The 24,967-nt window shown below is 64.8% G+C and overlaps 5 protein-coding genes across 6 annotated transcripts; 2 read left to right on the top strand and 3 right to left on the bottom strand.

Moving 5' to 3' along the window:
* Position 1: 1 nt before the first annotated feature.
* CHLRE_03g173950v5 (uncharacterized protein) lies at positions 2-5,143 on the bottom strand. The gene is made up of 9 exons (XM_043060925.1): positions 4,519-5,143; positions 4,249-4,324; positions 3,960-4,025; positions 3,179-3,754; positions 2,069-2,242; positions 1,594-1,704; positions 835-1,295; positions 545-716; positions 2-373 (listed from the first exon to the last, which is right to left on the bottom strand). Exons 1-9 carry the CDS (start codon positions 4,662-4,664, stop codon positions 149-151), a joined length of 2,007 nt encoding a protein of 668 aa, XP_042926054.1. The 5' UTR covers positions 4,665-5,143; the 3' UTR covers positions 2-148.
* Positions 5,144-5,353: 210 nt separating this feature from the next.
* On the top strand, positions 5,354-9,180 carry CHLRE_03g173900v5 (uncharacterized protein). The gene is made up of 6 exons (XM_001703239.2): positions 5,354-5,853; positions 5,924-6,004; positions 6,116-6,427; positions 6,639-6,761; positions 7,509-7,697; positions 8,024-9,180. The coding sequence occupies exons 1-6, from the start codon at positions 5,725-5,727 to the stop codon at positions 8,294-8,296; spliced, it is 1,107 nt and encodes a 368-aa protein (XP_001703291.1). The 5' UTR covers positions 5,354-5,724; the 3' UTR covers positions 8,297-9,180.
* Position 9,181: 1 nt separating this feature from the next.
* Positions 9,182-13,853, bottom strand: CHLRE_03g173850v5 (uncharacterized protein). Its single transcript, XM_043060924.1, has 3 exons — positions 12,774-13,853; positions 11,752-12,706; positions 9,182-11,609 (listed from the first exon to the last, which is right to left on the bottom strand). Exons 1-3 carry the CDS (start codon positions 13,506-13,508, stop codon positions 9,790-9,792), a joined length of 3,510 nt encoding a protein of 1,169 aa, XP_042926053.1. The 5' UTR covers positions 13,509-13,853; the 3' UTR covers positions 9,182-9,789.
* Positions 13,854-16,480: 2,627 nt separating this feature from the next.
* On the bottom strand, positions 16,481-20,142 carry CHLRE_03g173800v5 (uncharacterized protein). Of its 2 annotated transcripts, XM_043060923.1 has the most exons (9): positions 19,992-20,142; positions 19,873-19,934; positions 19,407-19,720; positions 18,796-18,940; positions 18,532-18,615; positions 18,150-18,331; positions 17,778-17,955; positions 17,416-17,507; positions 16,481-17,115 (listed from the first exon to the last, which is right to left on the bottom strand). In XM_043060923.1, exons 1-9 carry the CDS (start codon positions 20,033-20,035, stop codon positions 16,858-16,860), a joined length of 1,359 nt encoding a protein of 452 aa, XP_042926051.1. In that variant the 5' UTR covers positions 20,036-20,142; the 3' UTR covers positions 16,481-16,857. The 2 variants fall into 2 exon arrangements, with proteins under 2 accessions (XP_042926051.1, XP_042926052.1); XM_043060922.1 differs by having other exon boundaries at positions 19,873-20,142.
* A 95-nt stretch (positions 20,143-20,237) lies between these two features.
* Positions 20,238-24,841, top strand: CHLRE_03g173750v5 (uncharacterized protein). Its single transcript, XM_001703240.2, has 6 exons — positions 20,238-20,454; positions 20,637-20,796; positions 21,065-21,170; positions 21,334-21,379; positions 21,594-22,670; positions 22,860-24,841. The coding sequence occupies exons 1-6, from the start codon at positions 20,432-20,434 to the stop codon at positions 24,496-24,498; spliced, it is 3,051 nt and encodes a 1,016-aa protein (XP_001703292.2). The 5' UTR covers positions 20,238-20,431; the 3' UTR covers positions 24,499-24,841.
* The last annotated feature ends 126 nt before the right edge of the window (positions 24,842-24,967 follow it).

Raw genomic sequence — 24,967 nt, 5'->3', positions numbered from 1 at the left:
AACAATCAATCGACATGTGAGAAGTTCCATGTGAGAAGTGCATGCCATCCTACGTGCGGCCTAGTGCCGCCATCGCCAGCCCTAGCCCGCATGTGGGGCCGCAGAGGGCCGCTGCCAAGCGCAAAGGGCAACTGCCATCCCTCCGCCTTTAGGGTTCGGCAGCACCGTCGCCACCATGGCTGATACCGCCTATGCCGCCGCCACCGCCGCCACTGCCACCGCCGCCACCACTGCCGCCGCTGATGCCCGTGTCCCCGCCGCCGCAGTCCGCCGCCCGCAGCAGAGCCAGGCAAGACGCAAAGCTGTGCAGTCGCGAGGGCAGGCGCCCGGGCGCTGTGGAGCCAAACTCGCCCTCCACCTTGCCGCCAGCAAACTGCGCGTGAGGGGCCAAGGTTGTTATGCTAACCATTTCTAGCAGCAGCTAGGCATACACAGCAGTATTCGTACCACCAGCTGCCGCGTACACGTGGCCCGATTGTCCCCAAGATACCGATATACCACAGTACCCCACAATCCCACCGCAAGCATGCTGACCCTCGCTCACCGCGGCGTTGGGTAGACACCTGGCCACGTCCGTGTCCTCAAAGAAGGGCAGCCCCCCGCAGGACAGCGCCAGCACGCCCACCGCCCCCGGCGCCGCCGCCGTCTGGGGCGGCAGGGCCTCCGCGTAGGCCCTGAGCTGGTCGCGCATGTGGCGGTGCGCGGCGGGGTAGTTCCTGCGCAGCCGCCCGCCGACCAAACAGGTGTGGAGCGGCGGTGTTTTAAGATGATTGTGATGAAAGATGATTGTGGCCAGGGCTTGTATGCCCCACACAGAGATACACACGGACTCACTGCAAGTGGATTTGGATGGGGGTGCCTACGGGCACTGGCCCCACGGTGTACAGTGTGAGCACAGGCCGCGGCGGCCCCTGTTGGAAGAACCAATTGCGTGTGACCAGCTGCTGCTGCTGCTGCTGCTGCTGCTGCACTGGTGGCTGCAGCGGCTGCGACACCGAGCCTGGAGGCTGGTGGGCGGCAGGAGCCGCAGCACGGACACCGCTGCCGGCCTCGCCAGAGGCAGAGGCGGGCTGCTGGTGCTGCGGCGCCACATCCGGAGCGGCGCGCGGCAGCGGCGGGCGCGGCTGCTGGGCGCGGCTGGTCGGGGAGGGCGGCCGCGGCGCCTGCTGGCGGCTGGTCAGTGAGGCGCCGGGGCTGGTGCTGACAGCGGCTGCGCCAGTGGCGTCGCCCACGCCGATCTTGAGGGAGGTGGCAAACTCGCCCGAGTTCAGCGCGTCCGACATCGCGCGTTGCAGCTGCGTGTGTGGGTGCGCATGCGTATGGGCGAGTGTGAGAGCGTTAGAATGGGTCGAGTACACCGGCGCTTACGGCGGCTGAATAGCGCCAGGGCGGGGCCGGCGCACGGGTGCGTGCACGGCATGCGCCGCACGTGGACGCTGTGCCACGGCTCACACACCAATGGATGCGGTCCTAATGCTGCTGTGCCTGGCAGGTTCATATAGAGCACCTCATTCACGGCCAGGATACTGAGGAGTAGGTAGTGCTTGAGGAGGTACCAGGTGCTTTGGATATGGATTAATGTCCCTGCCTCACCGGGCGCTGTGCGGGCTCGCCGTCCAGCTCCAGCACCTGCTGCCCCCAGGCCTGAGTCACGCGCATGATGGGGCCGGCGCCGCGGAAGCCGGGCGCCACAATCGTGTCCAGCTGGGGGGTGCCGGGTAGCAGGAACGCGGCTGTCAGGCTAGGGGGAAGCTTTGGGAGCACAGAGTGTTGGAGAGCGCTGAGGAGCGGAGGGTGTCATGCGCTCAGAAGGTGCTGGCAGGGATGGCTTCGCAGGTATTGGCAAGGCAAGAGCGCGCCTGCGTTGCCCCACACCACGGCCTTCTAGCCTGGAAGCATGGGAGCAGCCCCCCCCTTGAACACCTGCTTCCGACCATCCGCCTGCCGCTCCGCGTCGACATGTGTTGCGCGAACACAACAAAAAAAACACACACTCTTATACACACACATACACACACACACACACACACACACACAAACACACACATACGAACACGCATGCACGCACCTGGAAGGGCCCCTGCATCACGCAGCCCACAGCGCCTCGCGCCATGACCTGGCCGTCCACCCACACCGCCCCCCAGCTGCTCTCGCTCTCGCCCCACGCCCCCGGCGAGCTCACGCCGCCAAACACGGGCATGTCGGGCGCCACCTGCCCGAACCGCGACAGCAACTCCTCCACCTGCACAGCCGTTTAGTTGCGGTTGGCTGCGGTTGATAGCAGCGGTTGGCGGCAAGTCATGGCGGCCGTTGCGTGATGAGCGGGCGGGTGCGAAAATCAGAGGTCTACTGCTCAGATACCGTAGTGGTACAAAGGTTTCGGCGTTCAAAGTTCGGGGGTGGCTGCCGAAGTTGAGCGCCGAAACAATTACAATTTATTTTTAAAAAAATATCGCCGAAAATTAATATCATCGGAACAATTTCGCCCGCGTGGCGCGCGCGCGCGCGCGCGCAAGGGAGGGGGTGGAGGGGTTTGGCACGCCACGCACGACCTTATCTTAAGCTTATCTAGTCGCTCTGCTGCAGAGAACCGATATTTTCTATATACTAGTTGTATGTAAAGTAGCGCAATCGACCAAGAATGTAAAAATGAGCAAACAAACTGCCATCAGGGCCTTCATGCCTGTGCTGCCGAAGGACCACGACTCAAACGAGCGTGCTGGAGATGAATTAGTGCTTGCTGGGTGAGTTGCTGGGGGTTTCATAGCGCGGTGTGCGGTGTGGGAAGCGCGGTGTGCGGTGTGTGTGCGGTGACAGCTGAGCAGGGGTTGCCAGTTTGCACAGCACCGGTACCGTACTGCTGGAACAGTAGCGGGTAGCCCCTTGATGCAGTGCTTGCTAGGCCCCTTCCGTGGGCGGCTGTGGGCGGGCCGCCGAACTTAAAAACATTATTGTTAAATAATCCGGCGGCCCCCCGAAATTAAAAAATATCATAATAATTCCAGCATTTCGGCAACGCCTTGCCGAAATTTCGAACGCCGAAACCTTTGTACCACTACGGTAGAGACAGGGCAGAGCAAGCAGTGGAGCCCGCTTACTGCGTCTAAGCACGTCCGTCGCAAGATCAGACTCCATAATTCACGACCCAATTGCATCACAAGTCGCCCCCAGCCCTCACCTGGACGAAGTGCGGTGTGCTCAGCATGAATGTAGCCACGGACTCTTTACGAGGCTGGGCGTGGGTGTGAGTGTGGGGTGACCGGGGTGGAGTAGACGGCTGCCCGCCCAGAGGCCTGCCGGCACCGGGGCCCGCCACGGCGGTGTCGCCGCTGCTTCCTCCCGTATCCCCATCCGCAGCCCCTTGCCTAGGGGCATTCCTGTGCGAGCCGGGTGCGATATCACTGGCACCGCTGCTCCTCCAGAGGCCGGTGCTGCTGCTGGTGGCTCCAGGGCTGACACCGCCAGCCGCCCCAAAGTACTGCTTCCTCCCCGGCGCCGCGCCCTCCCCAGTTGCGCCCGCGGTGTCGAAGCTGCCAGCATCCCTGCCGCCTCCACCTGGCCCCCTGTCCCCGCCTCCACCGCCCCCCCTGGCTGCCAGCCTCATCACCTCGGCCCAGCTGCCGCCGCCGCCCAGGCTGGGCAGCGAGCTGCGGTCGGTGGCGAAGGGGTGGAGGCGCACACCCGGCAGGTGCGCCGCCATGACAGCCACACACGGCTCGCCCTCACGGCACGTGTGCGCGCCGCCGGAAACCGTCTGTGCATGCGTGCGGCAGTATGACCAATGCGAGTTGCAGGCAAGCACGAACATCCGTGAGCATTCGCGAGGTGAGAGCTCCTCCCTCCCACACACGACCAGGGACTGCCGGGACCTGGCCCATACCGCCTCGCGTGCAGTGGTACACACAGTGAGCTGCGAACGGGCTAATAGCGTGACGCTGCTGCCTCCATCTCCAACTCACCCGAAGTACTCCGCCGATGACTGTGGGCGGCACAGCGCCCCCAGCCGCCAGCAAGGTCCGGAGACTCTGGCTCGCAGCGCGGGTGCGGGGCAGGAGGGGACGGCAGGGGGATAGGGAGGTAGCGGCAGCGGTCCCTATTGATGTAACGTGAAGGGTGCCCATGAAATGCCATCAACCAAGGCACATCTAAGCATAATGGCAATGGGCGAGCGGCGTTCAGTATGATGCCATCACAGGACTCCCCATGCTGCCCCACGCTCACGCACTCTGTGCCCGGCAGCACCCTCACCTGCGGCAGTTCCGACAGCGTCGCGCCCCACTCGTGGTACGGCGTGGCGAAGAGCGTTACAAGGTGGGGAGGACAGCTGGATGCGCCAGTCAGACGCGAGCGGAGCGGGACATCAGGCGGCAGACGTGTTAGCGTTAGGGTAAGGGTTTGTGGCCTGAGTCGACATTGGGTGCACCCGTACGCTAGCTCCGGAGCACGCAGGGTCAGGGCCTCTGCGTGTGGTACATCTGCACAAGGTGCACAGTAAGCTACGGCAGCATCGACACTCACTCAGGGCCTAGCTGCTCTTTGATCTGCTGGGCCAGTTGCTTGCTCGCCGTCAGCAGCGAGCGGCCGCGGTAGGAGGCGCTGGTGAACATGAAGCGCCCCGCGGCCTGCTGCGCCGCCCAGGTGGCCAGCCGGCGCGGCGCCGCCATGGCGTGTCAGCGCACCGCCGCGAGGTGCCGGGGTGGGTCCAGCGTCGAGCTGCCAGCTAGCGCGGGCTAGCGAGCGAGCTAGGGGCGCCCGCGCGCAGCAAGGACCGGCGAAACCGCCCTGAGGCGTGTTAACGTGTCGCACACCAGCTTGCCAGCATCCCGCGCAGTCCTTCCTTCGCAGTGGCACAAGCGGCTTCGCGTGCTGATGTATTACTGCTCTGCGCGAAGCAAAATCGCCAACTGCCACGCTCAGGGTCCTCGAAAGCGCGTATGCCTGTGTGATTTCCGAGTGATTTCTACTCTTTTCTCTCGAACTATTAGAATTACAGGGACTTGCAAAGTGAATGGCCGGATTGCTTCGCAGGTTTCGCGCGGGGGGGCTGTACTTTTGGGCGAAATCGGTCCCATCCGGCCCCCCGGCGAGCACCGCACAGCGAATGGTGCAACGAATTGTACAGCCCCGCTTTCGCCCCCTCTAGACCTTCCATAGAGTGTTTGGTCCCCGTTTATGCCATTGTTATCCCGGGGCGGGAGCGGCGGCGTGTTTGCGGGAGGTTCAGGGGAGAGGGGGGGAGCCGGGGGGAGTGCAGAAGGTCGCCGAGGCCCCGCGCCAACTTGCGCTGCGTAGACCTCGATTAGCAGATGATATTTTAGCCTTTTCCAAGCGCTTACAAGGTCTGTATTTTCCGTGTACTTTTCGCTTGTGCAATTCGGCGCGAAGCCGAAAATCATGCGATTTGCCCTGTACCGTGTACTTTTGCCCCGCGCGATGGCTCCCAGAACCGGCCATTCACTTTGCAAGTCCCTGTATAACCGAATACAGCGTGCGTAAGCAGACCCGAAACGTCATGCATCAACCCACGCTGGCAAACCAAGTCGCTGGAAGACTAGCTGCTTGTGTAATTGGCACTGAGGTAAATACTTTCATCTCCCTACACATTAGGCCCATAACGCGTGCGACCAGCAAAGTCCGAAACACTCGTTGGTGACATTCAGAGAATTTTCAGTCCAACACGTCTTGAGCTTGTATCCTAAGCTAACGGCTTCGTAGGAGGGACCTATGGGCTCGTCGCAGAGCAGCGAGCAGCGGGCCCGTCGGCAGGCTCCTGCCCCGCCCGTGCCGCCTACCTACTCGACTCAGGGCCCAGCGTATCCACCTCCACCAGTTTATGCGACAACGCCTGGACAGGTACGGAAGCCGGCGAGCGCGTCTACGGTGGAAGCTGGCCCGTCTCACGCGCGCGTTCGGCCCCTCGCAGTATCCTCCTCCACCGCCAGCTGCGCCTTACAATTATGGACAACCACCTAGCATGCCTGGAGCCTATCAGGCGCTCTACAGGGTGAGCTCAAGGGCCGGGTCCATGCTTCCCATTCCTTTCGCCGTTTCCATGAGCCCGCGCAAGCGCTCAAGCGCGGCACTTAATCGCTCCCCGTCCCGACCTCGCACGCAGCCTCCCGTCCCTACGCCAGTGCCTCAGCAGCAGCCATACGCGCCCCAACAGTTCGGGCAGCCTCCTCGGCCCCCGGTGCAGACCCAGGAGTGCCAGACGACGGCCACCATCCGCAACCAGGTCAACCTGAAGAAGCAGACGCTGACCCTGGAGGCCACGGCGCAGCAGGGCATCTTTAACATCACGTTCAGCTTCGACGCGTCGGCGCCGTGCCGGGTCACCACGTTCGTGTGCGCGCACGAGGACGTGCGGAAAGCGTGCAAGATTACAGGCCCCTTCCCTGGCGCACCGGCGGTCAGCTACCCCAAGGGGGTGAGTTCAGCGCCGCGTTCGGGGCATTGGTGATTCCTGGCTCACGCTGCCATATCCATGGCAACCGGCACGTCTACGGGGGTTGCGCAACGACGCCGTTCCGCCGGCACTCCGCACCTGCCCTTGGGTCCACTGAGCGGCCGAGCTCACATCACCACGCGTCTCTCCTGTCTCACGCCACCCCTGCCCTGCCCTGCCCTGCCCTGCGCAGCTCAACCACAAGTTCCCGCCGTCCTCGGTGCCGAGCGGGCACGTGGTTAACACTGTGAAGGCGCCGGCGCGGGACCTGACGTCCGTGAACAACGACACCTTCCCAGTCATCATCCGCCTGGAGGTGGGAGCGGCGCGGCGGGGGCGGGGGGGGGGGGAGACACCGCGGGAGGAGGCTTGACAAGGGCGTAGTGCCACCATAAGGAACTGCGGGACCCGGGAGGAGGGTACCAGCACGGAGCTGGAACGGTGCAAGGGAGGGAAGGGCGGGTTGGGCGGGTTGGGCCGGCTGGCGTGCTAGTTGCGTTGCACGGCCAGCGGCACAAGTCGGGCTCGGCCGGGCAAGTCCTTGAGCTGGAGCTGGGGCTGCGGGGCAGGGGACTGCAGTGCTGCCGGGCGGTTCGCTGTCCCATTGACGGTGCGACCGGCGGCAGGTGGCGGACAGCAGCGAGCGGTTGGGTGTGCAGCAGCCAGGCCCGCGTCTAGGTGACAGCCGTGCAAGAGGGTGCGCTACGCGACAGCCGGTGCAGGCGACACGGGCTCCAGCCTAGGAGCAGCAGCGGCTGCCGCAGCAGTTGCGGCAACAGGTGCAGCGGTGGCGGCAGCAGCAGGCACATGTTGCGATAGCGATGCGGAAGCCACACACGCGGTTGTTGGGCGCAGGACGTGTAGCCGCTTTGTCTGGTGCGGCTCTGGCGGCCCGCACAGGCGCCCGTCCCGCGCCACACGTGTCCGCGCGACTGCGACAGCTCGTCATGTTGCGTCCCAGCAACTACTACATCTGCCGCCTCGTCATCAGCACCCACCACCCCACCCTGCCTCCGCACGCTAACCTCGCAACCCCCCACCTCACCCCACCCCTCCTACACAGGCTCTGAACGAGGACGTGCCCGGTGAGGCGGGGCGCAGCCTGGAGTCCCTGGAGCCGGGCTGCGAGCTGCCGCACTGGGTGCAGAGCCAGACCACGTACGCGCGGCTGGTCAAGGAGGACGACGGGTCGTGGGGGCTGCGCGTCATCAAGCAGAAGATCTGGGTCAAGGGGACCGCCTACGAGCTGCAGGTGCGGCCGGTAGAGGCAAGGGCGGGGGCGGGGATGGGGACGGGGCGGGTGCAGGAGGGAAGGGGGGTTGCAGCGGTGTTCGGAGGAGCCAGGAAGGAGAGGGAGTGGGCGGCACAGGTGGGGGACGGGCCGCGGGGTGCGCGGTCTGGCACGACAGCGGCAAGGTGTGGGGTCTCGTGTGGCCGCCCAGGTCTCAGGTCGTGTGTGGCCACGCTGGGTTGCGGTGCCCGGCCGATGTACCTCCATGTCGAGCGACCCGCGCGCACACGCGTACGCACGAACCCACGGCGCCCCCTGGCTCTCGCTCCCCCCTTCTCCCCCCGCAGGAGATCTACGGCATGGAGCAGAACAAGGCGGGCGGCAGCGGCGAGGGCTACGAGGACGTGGACGGCAACGAGTGCGTCATCTGCATGTCCGCGCCGCGCGACACCACAGCGCTGCCCTGCCGCCACATGTGTATGTGCCACGGCTGCGCCAGCGCGCTCAAGACGCAGACCAACAAGTGCCCCATCTGCCGCAACGAGATCGAGAGCCTGCTGCACATCAAGATCAACAACAAGAGCCCTGCGCCGGGGGCGCCGGGACAGGCCGCGGCGTAAGGCGTTGGAGTTATGGCTGAGGGGCGGGCGGATGCGAACTATGGCACGGGGCGTAGGCGCGGTGACCGTTCTGGATTGGGCCAGGGATGGACACAGCCGGGGGGGCCGGAGGTAAAGGGCAGCGCGATCGTGCTGGGACCGGGTTTAGGTGAATGATGACTGGGGTGGCGCATGGGTGGATGCGGTTAAAGGAGGCTCTGGGATTGATCCTCAGGCTGCAGCGGGGCTGGTGGCGCCACACAGCACGTAGGAGTGACGTCAAGCGAGTACGCATTGCGAACATTGAGAGCGCGGTGGCTTTTGCATGAATGAGTGAGGCTAGGATACGTTTACAACTGTCCTGTACTATAGTTGCCGGCCGTGGACCGGATTCAAGTTCCCGTCTTGCTTACCTAAGCACCTCGTCTCTGGGTGATACTTAGACCTTAATTGAGCAGCGGCGTGTTGTGCTGTGTATACCCTGGCCAGAAGACCCCATCATTCTAACAAATCTGGTTGAGGCTCACACAAGCGAATCAGTCTCACTGATACCTTTTGTGTGCAGCCTCTTAATTTGCATGTGATGCATGTGTTCAATGTGTGGGGCTCGGCTTGACTGTTCGGTGTCGCAGCGTAGCAGTCAATGTGAAGATGGTACTGCCGCGCGTTTTAGGCGGCCAGGTACAGAAATGCCGTGAGCAAGGTGATGATTGATCAACAGGCCGCAAGTACGGTGCGTCGCCTTGTCGATGGTTGCAGCTTGGCTGCATTGCGTTGCATGCTGGTAGTCGGGGGGCAGCCTCTTTGGTTTGAAGAACAGGTTGTGTATGCCGGCATCCAGGATTGAGTCGGCAAGAGACGACGATGGGCCCATTACTGGGCGCATGTAAGGTTCAGTGGTCGGGACTGGTTCGGAAGTCAAGGAACAGGTCTTCCCAGGGAAACTAGAGAGCTGACTGTCTGACTGCTCTTGCGACATCACGACATGTCCTGTGCCATGGCGTGCCCAATCAGGGGGCCAACAAGTCCCAAGCTTGCCGCCACAAAGCTGAGGGCACAGGGGGTATTGCTTGGTTGATTGCATCCGTCCATCTCCATTGTCGCCTTTCACTGTTTACAGTATGGTATACACGCATGAGGGCGACTGCCTCACAGCCACTTGGACCGGCCTGCTGTCGCCCACCAAGCTGCACACCCTTGGCACCGCCCCCGCCTTCCCACACGTTTAACATGTTCAGCTGCTCACGCCGCGTGGTCTGGCCCGTGCCCGCGTAGTTCCACACCTCAGGGGCCGTCTAAACTCTCGGGACACCATGGCAAGCAGACGGGCCTGTCAGATGCAAGACAGCTGCAAGCCGTCACCACCTCTCCATTCCTACTCCACTTTCCATGACACGACTCCTTTGACGTTCTTCATGTGTACCGTGTCTGCATGAGCCAAACCACTGCCGCAACTAGCCGCGCAATGGCTTGGCACAGATACCCGTACACGACCCAACCACGAGAAAGGGCCCTCATTTGCCGCATGTCTCCTTGTGCCCTTCCTTCCAGTGCGCCACCTGACACGCCCGCCCGCAGTACGCCACCGCGCCGCAGCCCGCGCAGTGCCGCAGCCCCGCCTCAAGGCCCGCCTCGCTGTCGCCCGTTACATTGGTGCAGCCCGAGTGGGCGCAGCTGCGGACCAGAACCGGCGGCGGCGGCGGCGGTGCGGCAGCGGGCGGCGACGTGCTGCTGCGGGAAGCGACTGCTGACGACGCCTCAGCCTCCGCCTCAGCCCAAGCCTCAGCCGGCGACAGAAGCGGCACCGTGGTTGCCGCTTGCAGCACCTCGCGCGCCGCGGTAGCGGCCTCCGGGCCCAGACCACCGCCGCTACCAGACCCCGCAGCTGCCCCCGCCCCGGGCTGCTGTCGCAGGGCCGTCAGCGCCTGCGCCGCAAGTGCGACGAGCGAGCGCGTGCGCACCGCCTCCCGCGCCTTGGCGCAGGGGTGTGACTGCAGCGCAGACACAAACTTGCTGCGGGGCCCAAGCGGACCCCCCACCTTGCCCACGGCAGTCTGGATCATGGCTGCTCCAGACTGCGTGCTCGCCAAGCCAATCAGCAACACCGCTGCTGCTTCCACAAAGTCACGGGGCGCGTCTGAGCCCGCCGAGACCAGCTTGGCCATTTCCTCCAGCACCGGCATCAGGTCGACCTCCTGCGTGAGTAGCTGCTGCCAGCTGGCAGCCGCCGCCGCAGCCGCCTGCGGGCTCGCGTAGTGGCGTGGTGCCTCAGGCACGCCGCCAGCGCCGCTGCCGCCCTTGCCACTGCTGTTGCCGCCGCCCTTGCCAATGCTGTTGCCGCCGGCCTTGCCAATGCTGCTGCTGCTGCTGTTGCTGCTGCTACCGCCGCCCTTGCTTCTGCTGCTGCCGCTGCGGCCACTTGCAGCACTGCCGCTGTCCCCTGCGTCAGCCTCAGCTGCTGCTAGCGCCCAGCGACCCACGCTCTGCGCCAGCCATGGCACTAGGCACCGCAGTGCGCGCTGGTGAGTGCCAAAGTGCTGGGACTGCTGAGATGACGCACGGGCCCCATGCCGCGTAGCTGCTGCCGGCTGGGCCCGTGCCTCCATATCAGCAAAGCGCTCCGTGCCCGCCACCGCCCGCACCAAGCCCGGCAGCAGCACGTGCAGCATGTGGCTCAGCATCAGGCGAGCCCGCCGCTGCACCCGCGCCTGTTCTGGCTCGCCGCCACCGCCGCCGCCTGCGGAGCTCCCGCCGCCGTCACTGGGCGCGACTCCGAACGGCTGCAGCCGATCCGACCAGAAGCCCGGAGACAGGCAGAGCCCGGACACCAGCTTGGCGAAGTCCCCCAGTGGCACCAGCCGGTAAGGCAGCATTGTCGACGCTATGTGGGCCGCCCGCTGTTCCACGGACATGCCCACCGGCACCTGCCCAGAGCGCCGCAAGTGCTCTGCCACAGTCTCCACGCTGACGGCAACGCAGCTGTCGACGGACAGAAGCAGAAGCTTGCGGAGGCTGTGCAGCAGGGACGACAGCTGCCGCGGCGGCGCAAACGCCAGCAGCTGTGCCACGCAGGCGTCAACAGGCATGCTAGCGTTCGCCTCCGCAGTGAGCACGCCGGCCCAGGGGTGGTCGGGGTCGACGTCCCTCTCAGACTGTAGCAGGCCGCCAAGCACCGCCACATCTGTGGCGTCGCAGCAGTGCGTGTCGGACGCCGCCCGAAGCCCCGGCGGCCGCCGCAGCACGGACTCCACCGCGGGTAGCAGCCCTGCCGCCAGCGCCGCCGCTATGTCGGGGTTGGGGCGCGGCGGCAGCTGCGGCCGGCCACATAAGGTACCTGCTTGTCACAGGGCAGGAACCCAACCCGACAGAAGAAGAGAAAACAATTGACAACGCCACATACCATACTCACATGCAAACAGTAGAATATATGAACAGCGAACCTACTCACTGCCATGGCACATGTATACCGTACGCACCTGCTGTCGAAGAGTGCTTGCTCACGCCGTCTTCGTCACGTGGCACGCGCAGGAGGAAATACATGGTATCTTCCGGCGGCATGGCGTGCTTCGTGGCCGTTCCGCCATTCGCGCCGAACGCTCTTGACAGGAGCCCATGGCAGCGCAACAGCCCAACCAGCACCCGCCACCACCGCAACGGCAGCCGCGGCCGCAGCCGCAGCCGCTCCTCCTGACCGCCTGCTGCACTGCTACTGCTGTTCGTGTCCGCAGCGAGCTGCTCGCGTTGCTGCTGCTGCGAGCTGTCACTGCGACCCCGTGAGCGCGCCTCTGCCATCTTGCGACGCGGCCCGATCCACACCGCCCGCCCCTGCCAAAGTGCGTCCAGGGCAAAGCGAAACGCCTCACTACCGTAGGGCAGCAGCAGCGGGACCGCTCCTGCCGCAGGCACGGTTGGCGCGGAGCTGCCGCCGCCACTGCCGCCGCTGCCGCCAGCGCCAGCACCGGCGCCACCGCTGTCATTGCTGCGGCTGCGTTCCGTTGCGGATGAGGCCACTGCTGCTTGCGCCAGCTGCAGCAACAGGGTGCAGAGCGCCGACGGCGACAGCGGCATCCACCAGGCCTCCGCACCACCGCCTCCGGCGGGCTCTCGGAGGCCGGACCCCTGGTACCAACTGCTCAGCTGGGCTATGGGCAGGTCCACCGCCCGCCCGAACACCCGCGTCAGCAGCTGCTGTCCGCCGTACTGGTCCCGCTCATCCACCACGGGAATGGCAGCCGACAGCTCGGGCGGCAGCCCGTACGTGCCGCGCACGCCACCGCCGTAGCCCGCCGCCGCCAGCGTCGCCACAGTGTCCGCAAACAGCAGGAACTGCTGCCGCGGCCCCGCCAGCTGCAGCTGGCTGGGACAGCCCGCGCCGCGACCACCGCCGCCGCCACCGCCGCCGCGCGCACGGCTGGCCATAGCCCTTTGACGCTGGGCGATGCCCAGCATCATTCGCAGGTTCAAATGAATGGCAGCCGCGGTGCCATTGGCTTCGAGCATACGACATATACGGCCTGACAGGTCGCTGCTTCTGATGCCGCCACGGCTGCACGCCCCCAAGCACTTCCAACGCTAGTGCCGCCGCGTGCTCGCCCAGCTGACTGTCCGCAAGCTCCTGCAGCATCCGCGTCGATACCTTCAGCTCGGCGGACCCAGCGCCCTTGCATGCCAGGCTCAGCTTGCCCGACGCCTGCTGGCACAGGGTAAGGGCGCCGTTTGCCAGCTGCGCCGCGCGCTCCAGGATGTCACGGAGCTGGCCGTCGAGTGGCCGCTGCTGCGGCGCCACTGCAGGCGCCGCGGCGGGTGGCGGTGGTCCTGTTGCAGACGGTAGCGGCAGCGCCTCGGCGGTAGCGGCCGCCTCTCCAACGGCAGTGGCAGTGTCAGCAGCGCCGGCGACAGCAGCATCAGCCGCCTTCTGGACCTGGACGACCTCCAGGCGTTGCGCCTCCAGGGCGCGCGCGCAGGCCCGAAGGCCCTGGGCCTGTAGCAGCGCGTCTATCAGCACCAGCTGCTCGGCGGGGCGAGCCAGCAACAGCATCGTGGAGTGTTGCACCGCCGCCATGTCGTGCAGCCTCACGTGCACAGCCATGGCCCGCGCCCCGTCAGAGCTACGGGTGCAGCCACTGCCCCCCGCGCGCTGCGCCCACTGCGCCGGGTGGTCGTCGTCGTCAGCGCCATGCTCTACAGCCGCCGCAGAGCTGCTTGAAGGGGGCTGGGGCAGACGCGTCGCCATGTAGGCCGCCGAAATTTAATAGTTTCACCAGGTGTGTGGGGTGTTGCCGTGCAAGGTCGGCGTCCACGCCCACCAAGGACGCCGGCGTGGGTCCCGTTGCGGTGGGCTGCACATATCTTGCCACCAGAGTGTCATCGAACTCTTTCTTCAGGCCCTGGCCAATCAAGGCTTGGAGCTGCAACGACAAATTACCTTGCCCAACCGCCAAGTCCTGGCTGTATTTCTCTTCATGCTGCTGGTATGCATGCAGTATTGACACAAGGATTTGTCGCCGAGCAGGATTCGTCGGGGTTGAGTCCATGTCGCAAGACGGCAGCCTCAGCGCGACGCTGGGTGGTCGTTGGCCATTCCGTATCGCTTTAGTGTTGCAAGGACGTATGGGTGGTTTCTGGGCAACGTAGGAGCACTTAGCAGCACTAGAGTGCTGCTGTCCATTCCGCCACGACTGAGCATGAGCAGAGCATGAGCATTTACATGGCGTCGGAGTCCATGTGGCCCCACTAACTCTTCTGAGTCCGGAGGCGCTTGATAGCAAAAAGCAAAGTGTCTTCTAAAGCGTCTATACGCTGTTTACGCGCCTGAGCACGTAATGCCCGCTCCACCTTTCCATCGGGGTCGGAGCCCCTTCTCACGAAGCTCCTCAAAAGCCTTCAGTTGCTCCTTGCGCATCTCACACCCTACCCGGGTCAGATACGGTGCGACAACGGCACCAGCCGCACGGACCTGCTGCGCCACCCGAATGAGCGCGCTCCGCTCCTGCTGTGTCACCTCCACCACGACATTCCACACTAGCGGACCGCCATGCGATCCATGGAGCGTGCCCCTAAGGGAGTCAAGTGACATGGGACGCAATGTACAGTGTTAAAATGCCGAGCACGAGAGGAGTCGGGGTCGGGGTCGGGGTCCGGGTCAGGGTCGGGGTCGGGGCCCAGCACCTCATCGGGGAATTGGAGTCTGGGGAAATGGGATCCAAGGGACGCAAAATCGCTCGTTTTCGCCCACGCAGCTTCTAAATACAAACGTAATTATGTAAATAATAGCCGGGCCAACGCCCTGTGAAATTGCGAGGGCGCGCGCGGACTTCCCCCCGCGTGCCCGCAGCTCGGCCCCGCACCCTGCCGAACCAACCCCCCCCAGCACCAAAACCCGTCATACCGTCCCCCACCGTGAGATACAGACTCCACTATAAGTAAAATGTGTGATCTGGGTGCCGGTGCTGGGGGGTCGGGGCTGTGCATCGGACGTCGGACGGTTGGCCGTCGCGAAGTAAGTTCAAGTTCGCCCTTGCGGCGAAACCGTTCAGCCTTACGCGTTTTGCAAATATAATAATAACAGAGTCTCAGCTTCATAGGTCTCACGTTGTGGGGCAGCCAGCACGGCACTAATAAGGACAGGTGCTCGCGCTCGCAGCTTACACGCCTAAGGGCCTCCTGTCAGGTACATAAGTGCTGAGATTGAAGCGATCTACGTATTTGATAGTTACGTTGGACCAGCGCCAGCCTGTGCGATGAAATTGGCCTAAAAATTGTCTTTCTTGAGGCATCGAACACCATTCTATGCGTTAGAGTGCGCGAAATATGTTTTAGCCTCAGTTACTTTCGCGATCGAGGTTCCTTGACTCGAGTCGGGTATCGGAACTTTGTCGCTGGGGCCTCTTCTACCTTGTGTACAATAGCTTCGTGTAATGGATGGCTTAAATAATGGCTGCGCGCAGTCGGCGGGGGCCGGGAACGTGTGTTTACCAACTTGACAGGGGCCCCCCCTTTCTGAAACGTATAGGTGCGCCGCGCCCCCTGCGGGGGCCGGGGCACGCTAACCTCCCTACCCTTTGACCGCCACGCGCGCACGTATCGTCCGGAGACGTTTGCGCCACTCGCACTGGCCACCGCCTCCAGATTTCCAGCCGCCTTGAGTTTCTCGAGCAGCTCAGGGCTAACCGACTTCAGCAGGACTTTACCCTCGTCGACCCCCCCGGAGCACCCTGCTCGGGCCAGGGCGCGCTGGGTGTCCTCTAGCGCGCAATGTTGCTCCTCCATCTGGACTTGCAGCGCTGCGACCGTGCCTTGCAGCTCCTTCTGCCGCCGTTCAGCTGCAAGCGCAGCGCCCTGGGCCTCTGAGACAGAGGCGTGGAGCGTCAGCGCTTGTAGCTGCAGCTGCTGAATGCTGTCGCCGTGCTGCGTGGCTGCTGATGTTTGCTGCTCTAGCTGCCCAAGTGCCTCCTCCAAGGCCGCTAGGTACTCCTGGATGGTCGCGAGCGCTGGTGTTGTGGCGAGATCGAACAGGCGGGTCGTGTAAGACAGGCGCGTGAGACGCTGCAGCAGTTCCGTAGCGCGCCGAAATGGGAAGGCCGCGCCATGACTGTTCCGTGTTCGAAGTGCCCCGTGTTCCAAGGCCGCGCCACGACTGTTCCGTGTTCGAAGTGCCCCTCATGGTGTGGTCCATGTCCAGGCCCTGCCAGGCCCCAGACGGCCCCAGGTCCCCCTCGACTGCTGAGCCGGTCACGTTGCCGGCCTGGCAAAGAGCCAGGACCTGCTAGAGAGCTGCAGGGAGACGGACATGGCAAGTTCAATACCATACTAGTCCTCTTGGTCTCTGGGGACTGGGTACGTCCTGGGACTGCCCTCAGTCCCAGCCATACGTAATCTCGCTCCTTTGCAATGCAGCATGATTGCACATTCGCTCTTGCACCCTTCTAAATCTTGACCTGATCCTTAGCTACTGCGCTGCTTCTTAGACCGGGAGGCAGCGGCAGAGGGCGCGCCGCGCTTCTTGTTGGGCTGCTGCGCCGCCGCCCGCTTCGCCGCCCGCCAGGGGTCCTGAGTCCTTCGCGCGGAAGGGCGGGGAAACTATCCCTTATGTGCATACCTAAACAAAGTACTTTCGCATGAGGATGAGCATTCTGCCAGCAATTGCGGGAACTGGTTGCGCGTGTCGCTTGCGCTGCCTCAAGCTTGAGAGATTGCCAGATAGGCTTTAGAGTCAGATGTATCCGGTCGGCCCCATCTGGCCCCATCCGTTCGGCCCCGGAAAGGCCATGGCGAGCGGTTCCAGCCTTCCAGGCTTAGGATATGAATCACGAGTGCTAACTCCGACTGCTCGCGGTTACCACTAGCTGTTCCCGGTCACAACCCTAGCCGTGCGCGACCCGGAAACGAGTCGCCACGGACCAGCCTGTCTGCACTACACAGCGCTCAGCTGCCTCGCCCCGCTTGTCGGTGCCTTCTGCTTCTCCCTCTTGGGCCTTGGGCGGTTGGGCCACTCGCCCACGCCCGTGCTCCTACTGCGCGGCGGCCACTTCCGCCACGGCAACCCGCTCCAACTTAGCAGCGCACGCCACCTGGCACCACTCCTAAACCGGCGCCAGCTGCTCTTGTCCCTGCCCCTGCACCTCGCCTGCCGCCCCCGCTGCCGGCCCCACTCCTGCCGCTGCTGCCGCCGCCCCGTCCTGCCGCCGCTCCAGCGGGCTGCAGCGGTACTTGATGGGCGGGTCCTGCAGCTGCCCCTGGCACTGTATGAGCCGCAGCTCCCGCAGCGCACACACCTCTGCGGTGCGCTCGGCCACCAGCGCTGCCGCGCCGCAGTGCCGCACCGTCTCGGCCAGCACCGCCTGTACGCGGACACACACACACACACACACACACACACACACACACACACACACACACACACACACACACACACACACACACACACACACACACACGCCGGCACCAGGAAGGTTGACGCTTGCGCACGACCGCACGTGCAAGGGCAGCCCGTGCCTTGCACCTGGATTTGCTGTCAAGCTCTTAATCTTGCTCCAGTCACAGGAGTGCGCGACTAGGGAATTCAGCTGTGGTGCCAGGGCGTGCTGACTTGATCCACAATTACCACTGCCGCCTCCACCCGCTTGTGCACGCCCTCTCACCTGCAGCCCTCCCACGGCCTTCTCCACCGCCAGGGCCAGGTCCCCGGGGTGGTGGTGCATCCACGCCAGCAGCAGCGCGGCAAACAGGTCGCCTGGTGGCCGAGAACATATTGCAATCGGGCGCGGCTAGTGACGGTTTGAGTGGAAAGTGCGCAGTACCCCGGCCCCATGTTTCACGGGCTTTTAGGAGTGCGGTCAGCCACTTGCGTGCGCCTTCTGCAGTCACCACAACGCATTGTCGCCCCCTTCCCCCTACCCACACGCCCGCACACACGTCCCTCTCCCTCTTACACACGCCCATGCCGCTCCCCAAGCCTCTCGCCACGCCTTCTGCCGTGCCCCTCCTCCTGCCCCCTGCCCACCTGTTCCGGTGAAGTAGGCTTTGATGCGGTCTATGCGCATGCACATGGCCGTCGCGCCGCCCAGCCGCCCGCCTGCGTCCTGCGGCTGCCTCGTGGAGGCGACCAGCGTGATGGTATCTGGGTCGCTCGGCAGCGACATGCTGGTGATGACCACCGTGTGGGGACCGCGGGCGTGCAGCTGCGGCGGGGAGGTGGTGGGGTCGGGACGGCGGCGTGGAGGCAGCGGTCAACAGTTCCAGTTCCAGTGACCATGAAACCACAGCGCCCGCTCCTCCGCCCTACGTCCAACATCCCTTCTGGGGAAACTGGCTGGCCTCCACTACCACCCCAATAATCTTTATTTGCCTGCGGCTCCCCAGCACACCGCCTCACCTTGTCGCACGCCTCCAGCGCCGCCTCCACGCTACCAATGGCGCCGCCGCCCGTGAGCGTCTCCGCCTCGAACTGGTTGGGCACCAGCACGGACGCCAGCGGCATGATGTGGGCGGCGTAGGCGTCCGCCAGCTCCCGCGCCACGTACAGCCGCCCCTCATCGCCCAGCACCGGGTCACACACTTGGGGGACCAGAGCAAGCAGAGGGAGGGAAGGCCGTGGACAGGGTGGAGTGGCGGAAGCGCGGAAGGGTCATAGGGTGGGGGTGGAGGGGCAGATGGGGGGCAAGCTAGGCAGTCATGCGCGGTGCGAGACGTCCGGGTCCACGGCAGTGGCGTGGGGAGGGCGGTGGAGGCGGCCGGGGTCGCGGTGTGTCGCTCACCGTACGTGAGGTGCGGCGAGTGGGACTTCATCACGGCGCACAGGTCGGCGATGGCTTCCAGCAGCGACAGGCTGCCAATGTATCCTGTCAGGGTAATTGAAGCGGTTGCCAGTTGGTGAGAGACGTGCAGCACTTCGCCAAACCAAACGGTTGGAATTGACAAGCTTTGGAGCACGTGTGCTTTGCGTCCCCGCCTCCCGCCTCCCACACACACACCCAGCTGTTGGCCTCCCCTCCACACTTCCACAGCCCTGTGGCCCCCACCCGTGAGCAGGTGCGTGTGGTTGAGCAGTTTGTTGGCCTCCAGCCCCGCCGCCAGCGCGCGCAGCTGCTCGCCGTCGAACACGGCGCCCTTGAACAGCGGGTAGCCGGTGTGGTTGGAGAACTGCACGCTGTAAATGGGATCCACCTGCGCCAGCCGTTGAGGCCGTGTGGGGGCAGCAGCACACAGAGGGTGACAGGCAGGCGAGGGCCGAATGGCGGGCTGGCTGTGCACAGTGGCCGTTGTGCTGAGCTGCTCGCAAACCCAGTACGCATCCGACGCAGGCCTGACCTTAGAATACCGGCACGCTGCACAGCTGCGCGCCGGCGCGCACCAGAACGAAGCGGAAGGACCCTGGCCGCAGTCCCCAAGGCCCGCAATGCCTCAGCATGTTGCTGTTGCAGGCCAGCGCGGCCCTTGCCACCACGATCGCTGCGAGCTGCCGCCCCCAGCCCAGCCGCCCTTCGCGCGCCGGCCTTCGCGTGGCCTGACAGCAGTTCCAACCCCCCCTCCGACCAAGTCCACCCCATGCCGCCTCCCCACTCCTCTGCCCACCCGGGTGCCACCCGCGCCGTGGCCACCGCGCCCTCTCACTCGTCGTCCGCCTGCTCACCTCGAGCCCCAGCACTTGCAGCGGGAACACCGCGCACTTGTTGCCCACGTAGCCGTGCACCACGTGGCTCTGCACCGACAGCACCCGCGGCAGCGGCTCCCCAGACGCCATGGCGCGTTGCACAGGGTTAAGGCCGCCGAAGCTGCTGAGGCCGTGCGGGCTGCTAGTGTTGTTGTTGGCGGTGGTGGCACGGGGCGTAGGCTGACCAGCACCGGCCGGCGTGGGTGGCGAGGGTGACGCTGAGGCTGAGGTCGAGGCTGCGGCGGTGGAGGTGGATAGCCGTGGGAGTCTAAAGGCTGCTGTGAATGTGCCTCCTGCAGGTAAGTGCAAGCGGGCCAACACGGGCAGGTCGGGGACGGCAGGCGGCACAGGCCGTTCAGGCGGGAACAACCCTAGCTCCGGGCCACCAGTCCACGCCATTTCGGAACAAACACCACTTAAACACCATGCCGCCACGCCGCCACACCTGAAGTTGCTTTGTCGCCAGCAGCAGTGCGCGACGAGCTGGCTTTGCTTGCCGCGGCGGCCCTGCACCGGGAGCCGTGTTGTGCAGTGCACTTGGGTATGTAAAATATGGTCCCTAACCTACGATGTAGCGCTTCAGGAAGGCCGCGTTGCCAACGCAGCATTAGCCAGGTTTTGCGATGATGCTTGCACACGCCTATGGCTTGAAGAAGTATGCGCGTATATATGTAAGCCCATATATTGTATACGTTGGTAAAATGGAAACGATGGCTATGGACGCACATTCGGAGGTGAAACTTCTGCAGCATGAGAACTTGCACCCAAACAAAACTTTTCACTGAGCTATACGTCATAAGCAATAGGCTCAAGATAATACAGTACTGTATACAGTATTTGACGTTGCTACGTTTGCAGCTTTCCCGACTTCGTAACTTTTGTCCTCTTGCGTCGCTCCTTTTGAACCAGACTTTAGTCTAACACATTATTTGCCGCGCTTGGTTGCACTGCAATCACATGAGTTAGCGGAGCCAACGCAGGCGCGCAGCGCTCAGAAAACATCCATGGCCTCCGAGAGCGACGACGAGTAAGCGTGCTGCGCGCACCTGTGCCGGACCCACCTGCCAATTCAGGATGTTATTGCTGTCTGGGGTGTCAGCGGGGGCTTGCGTACAGGGGGGCCCGCCCATCGCCTTCGAGCGTAACTGCCAACCGAGCTTGCGCGCTCGCTCCAGCCTCGTCACGACGTTGCCTTGCCGCTTCATGCAGGCAACTCGGATTGCTGAAAGCTGCTCTTGGCGGCAGCGACCAGGAGGCGGTGGTCGACAGCGACCCCGGCAGTGACCCGGAGCGCGACTACTCCAAGGGCCTTGCGCAGCGGGCCACCGACCCGTACTTTAAACAGCGCAAGGCGAAGGGCGCATTTGTGGTAAGTGCATCGGAGGGGAGTATCAATGCAGCGCAAGACTAGACAGGTAGCGGGAGGGAAGGGACGAGGGAGGGGTAAAGCCGGGCCACCAGGCTTGGTGTGAGCAGCCCAACTAAAAGCAATGGGCCCGGGCCGCCCAGGCACGGCCCTCCGCGTACGACCGTACGCATTGTTGCCAACGCCCGGTTTTGATCCCAAAACTTATTCATCCGGCACCGCCAACCATCACCATCCTGCCTTCGGCTGCACCTCTGTAACTCCTCCGCAGTACGTGAAGCAGGCCAACAAGACGGGTCGCCACTTCTACGTGAACGAGGAAGTGGACAGGCTCAAAGCCAAGCGCGATGCAGACAAGATACGCGAGCTACTAAAACGTGAGGCGGGGGCGTTGGGCGGGGCGGGGCCGCGTGCGTCGGTGACGTGGTGAAGGACTTGCGTGGTGAAGGACTTGCATGTGGGGGCAGGTCTTGTGTGCTTGAACCGACGTGGCGGGGCACTGACACGGCCTAGCGCCTCCCGCCACTCTGCTGATCGCAGGCAACAACTTCCAGATAACGGGCGTTGTTAACATTGGCGGGCACGAGTGAGTGCAAAGCTGCCAGCTGTGGATTGAGGGAGAAGGGTTGGGTTAGGGCCGTGCAGGACGCACTGCCGTACCCGCGGGCGGCGGCAAAACGGAGGGGTTTGGCCTTTACACACGGGATCGCTGCAGGGCTTTCGCTACCGGAACGTGGGCTGCCAGAGCATGCCTACTTTTGAACGTACTGCTGTCTCCTACCTTCTATTATGCCCCACAGGCAGGGCTTAGCTCCACTGGAATACGCATTTGAGGCCGAAGCTGAGGGCGAGGGCCGTGGCCCCGGAGCCGACAACGCCAGCGAGGTGATGGTCACCGCTTCACCCAAGGAGAAGGAGAAGAAGCAGGAGAGGGAGCGTGCCGTGGGCGAGAAGGAGAAGCACCGCGACAAGGACAAGGACCGGGATCGCAAGCGGAGCAAGAGCCGTGACAAGGACAAGGACCGGGAGCGCGGTCGCAGCAAGAGCAAGGGGCGGGACAAGGACAAGAAGAAGGACAAGGAGAAAGAGCCGAAGAAGAGCAAATCCAAGTCCAAGAAGAAGCAGGACCGTGGTGGCAGCAGCAGCCGCAGCCGCTCTCCCTCGCCCGCTGGCTCCAGCCGCAGCAGCAGCAAGAGCAGTAAGAGCAGCCGCAGCAGCAGCAGCAGTAGCGAGCGGGACTCGGGCGAGAAGAAGGACAAGAAGAAGAAGGACAAGAAGGGCCAGAAGGACAAGAGGAAGAAGAAGGGCAAGGAGCGGTCACGCAGCCGCTCCTCCTCGCCGTCGTCAGCGGAGGCAGCACGGCACGAGCGGCGGCGGCAGCCGGATGATGAAAGGCGCAAGGCACGGCGCAGCAAGAGCCGGCATCATGCCGATGGCGAGCGCGATGGTGGTGGCCACCGCAGCAAGAGCCGGCGATCACACCGGCGGCGGCACTCGTCGGCTGACGGCCACGAAACCGCCTCCTCGCTGCCCAGTGAGCCGGCGACCGTCAGCAGCCGCAGCAGCCGGCCCACGCCTGTCAGCACCCCGCGCAGCCGTGACGATCGCCGCCACGGCAGTCGCAGCCGGCACCGCAAGGACAAGGGCCGCGGGAAAGGCGACGGCAGCAGCCGGCACAGGCGCCGCCATGACGGCCGCAGCGCCAGCCCCAGCCTTAGCAGCAGCGACGGCGAGCGCGAGCGGCGGCGGCGGGCGGAGCGGCGGGAGCGGGAGCGCTCCAAGCGGCGTGGCGGCAGCCGGTCGCGGCACAGGGGTGGCAGCCGGGACAGGGACCATGATGATGGCAAGGAGCGGCACCGGCGGCGTGATGGCAGCAGGTGTGCTTTTGATTTGTGCGCTTTGGGGGCAAGGGGCTTTGGCGGACGCGGTCTGCGGCAGCGTGCGCGGCAGGCGCCGGCCTAACTAGCAGTGTGGGTGAGGCTTGCAAAGCAACAAACATAACCATCGGCGAGAGCAATCGTACCTGCTGCATTCTGACTATGCTTGCCATGTTTTCCATAATGCAGGCGCCGCCAGAGCCCCTCGCGTAAGCGTAGCAGCAGCCGGCGCCGCCACGATGAGCGCCCAAGTCATAAAGACGGCGGCCGCCGCAGCCACAGCCGCCGCCACCGCGACCGCGACGCCTCGCCGCACCGCAGCCGGAGCCGGGGCGGTGAGCGTGACCGAGATGGCAAGCGCAGGGAGCGGCGGGAGCGCAGTGGCGGCCGCCGGCATGAGCGCGACCCCCGCGCCCTAGAGCGGGAGCACCGCAGCCTTGAACGGGAGCACCGCAGTCGCGAGCGCGACCACCGCAGTCGCGAGCGGGAGTTTCGCAGCCGCGAAAGGGAGCTGCGCAGCCGGGAGCGGGAGGGCAAGCTGGCGCGCCGTGAGCGGCGCGACCGCAGCCGCAGCCGTCGCGGCGAGGAGGGCGGTGGCGGTGGTGGCGGTGGTGATGCCAGCCGCAGCCGGCGGAAGGCCGCTGCCGCCGCTTCGGCGGAGCCGGCCGAGCCGGCGGAGGCTCCGCTAAGCAAGACGCAGAAGCTGAAGACCAAGACGGGCAACATCAAAGCCAAGAAGGTCATCGGCAGGGGCGATGGGTTTCCCATGCCCGGCACCACTACCGAGGAGGACGATGACGACTCCGATGACGGCGGTGGCAAAGGCGGCATGTTGGGTGCGGTTGAGGAGGCGGCTGCCGAGGGGGCGGACCTGGATCGCGAGGAGCGCGCCAGCCGCACCAGCAAGGGCTCGGCCAGGGGCAGCCACCACGGCGGCGGTGAGCATGCGTCCAAGCCGCGCGCCAAGAAGGCCAGCGGCGGCGAGGGCGGCGACGATGCCGATGACGGGGAGGTGGAGCCGTGGATGCGGCCGGCCAAGGACGTGGTGCGGAAGATGGCGGCAGGCGAAGACGACGCCAGTGATGGTGCAGACACGCCGCGTGCGTGGAAGCCCATCATGAGCCGCCAGGGCAGCACCCGTTCGCAGGCCAGCACCAAACAAGCTGCCGCTGCGCGGCCGCCTCCCGGCCCAGCGCCCTCAGCGCCAGCACCGGCCCCGGCACCAGCACAAGCTGCCGAGCATGCACCTGCACCACCGCCCGTGGCGCCACCAGCACTATCGCCCGCGGCGCCGCAGGCGGCGGTGCTGGCGCCGCCGCCTGCACCACCGCCAGCACCTCCGCCAGCACCTCCGCCCGCGGCGCCGCCAGCACCACCGCCCGCGGCGCCGCCCGCACCTCCGCCCGTGGCGCCGCCAGCACCACCGCCAGCACCACCGCCAGCACCTCCGCCCGCGGCGCCGCCAGCACCACCGCCCGCGGCGCCGCCAGCACCTCCGCCAGCACCTCCGCCCGCGGCGCCGCCCGCACCACCGCCAGCACCACCGCCCGCGGCGCCGCCAGCACCTCCGCCCGCGGCGCCGCCCGCACCACCGCCAGCGGCGCCGCCAGCACCACCGCCAGCGGCGCCGCCCGCACCACCACCAGCACCACCGCCAGCGGCGCCGCCCGCACCACCGCCCGCGCCCGCACCATCGCCAGCACCACCGCCCGCGGCGCCGCCCGCGTACACACCACCACCGCTGGCTCCCGAGGCGCTGCCTTCCACACCCACGCCGCCACCCGCGCCGCCTCATATGGGTGGCAGCTTCGCCTTCCCGACAGCGTAATGCAATGCGCAGTGTTGCAGTGTGTAACCCTCACTTGTGGCGACAGCGCCTCGAAGTTTCTGAACCTTGGACACTGCATTAGGCTGGTATGCTGGAGCATGGTGCCGACACATAGGACTGAGGAATTCCAGTCTTAATGGTTGTCTGTCTGAACCGACAGTCTCATGACGGTTGTCTACATGAGGGGACGGTGCGTTTGCGGAAAGCGCTTCGTCACGGTTAGCTGATAGAGATTACATGTGGGACGACAGCCGTGGACGGTTAGCCCTCTGTGAATCTGTGGGGTTTCGGGAGCCCCCGTGGAGCTGGAAGCCAATTCGGAAACTTGTAATATCATGCACGTTCCTCCAGCATGTGGGACCTGGCAAGAGTCCAAGCCGCTATTGGCAGCGTAAGACATGTCAGTGGTTGGACTGCAGTTGGGGACAACTTTGACTGCAAACTCTGTACGGTATTTGGGGCTCACCGA

Source organism: Chlamydomonas reinhardtii, chromosome 3 (genome assembly GCF_000002595.2).
Source record: "Chlamydomonas reinhardtii strain CC-503 cw92 mt+ chromosome 3, whole genome shotgun sequence".
Classification (NCBI taxonomy): domain Eukaryota; kingdom Viridiplantae; phylum Chlorophyta; class Chlorophyceae; order Chlamydomonadales; family Chlamydomonadaceae; genus Chlamydomonas; species Chlamydomonas reinhardtii.
This window is presented reverse-complemented; position numbering and strand designations above follow the sequence as displayed.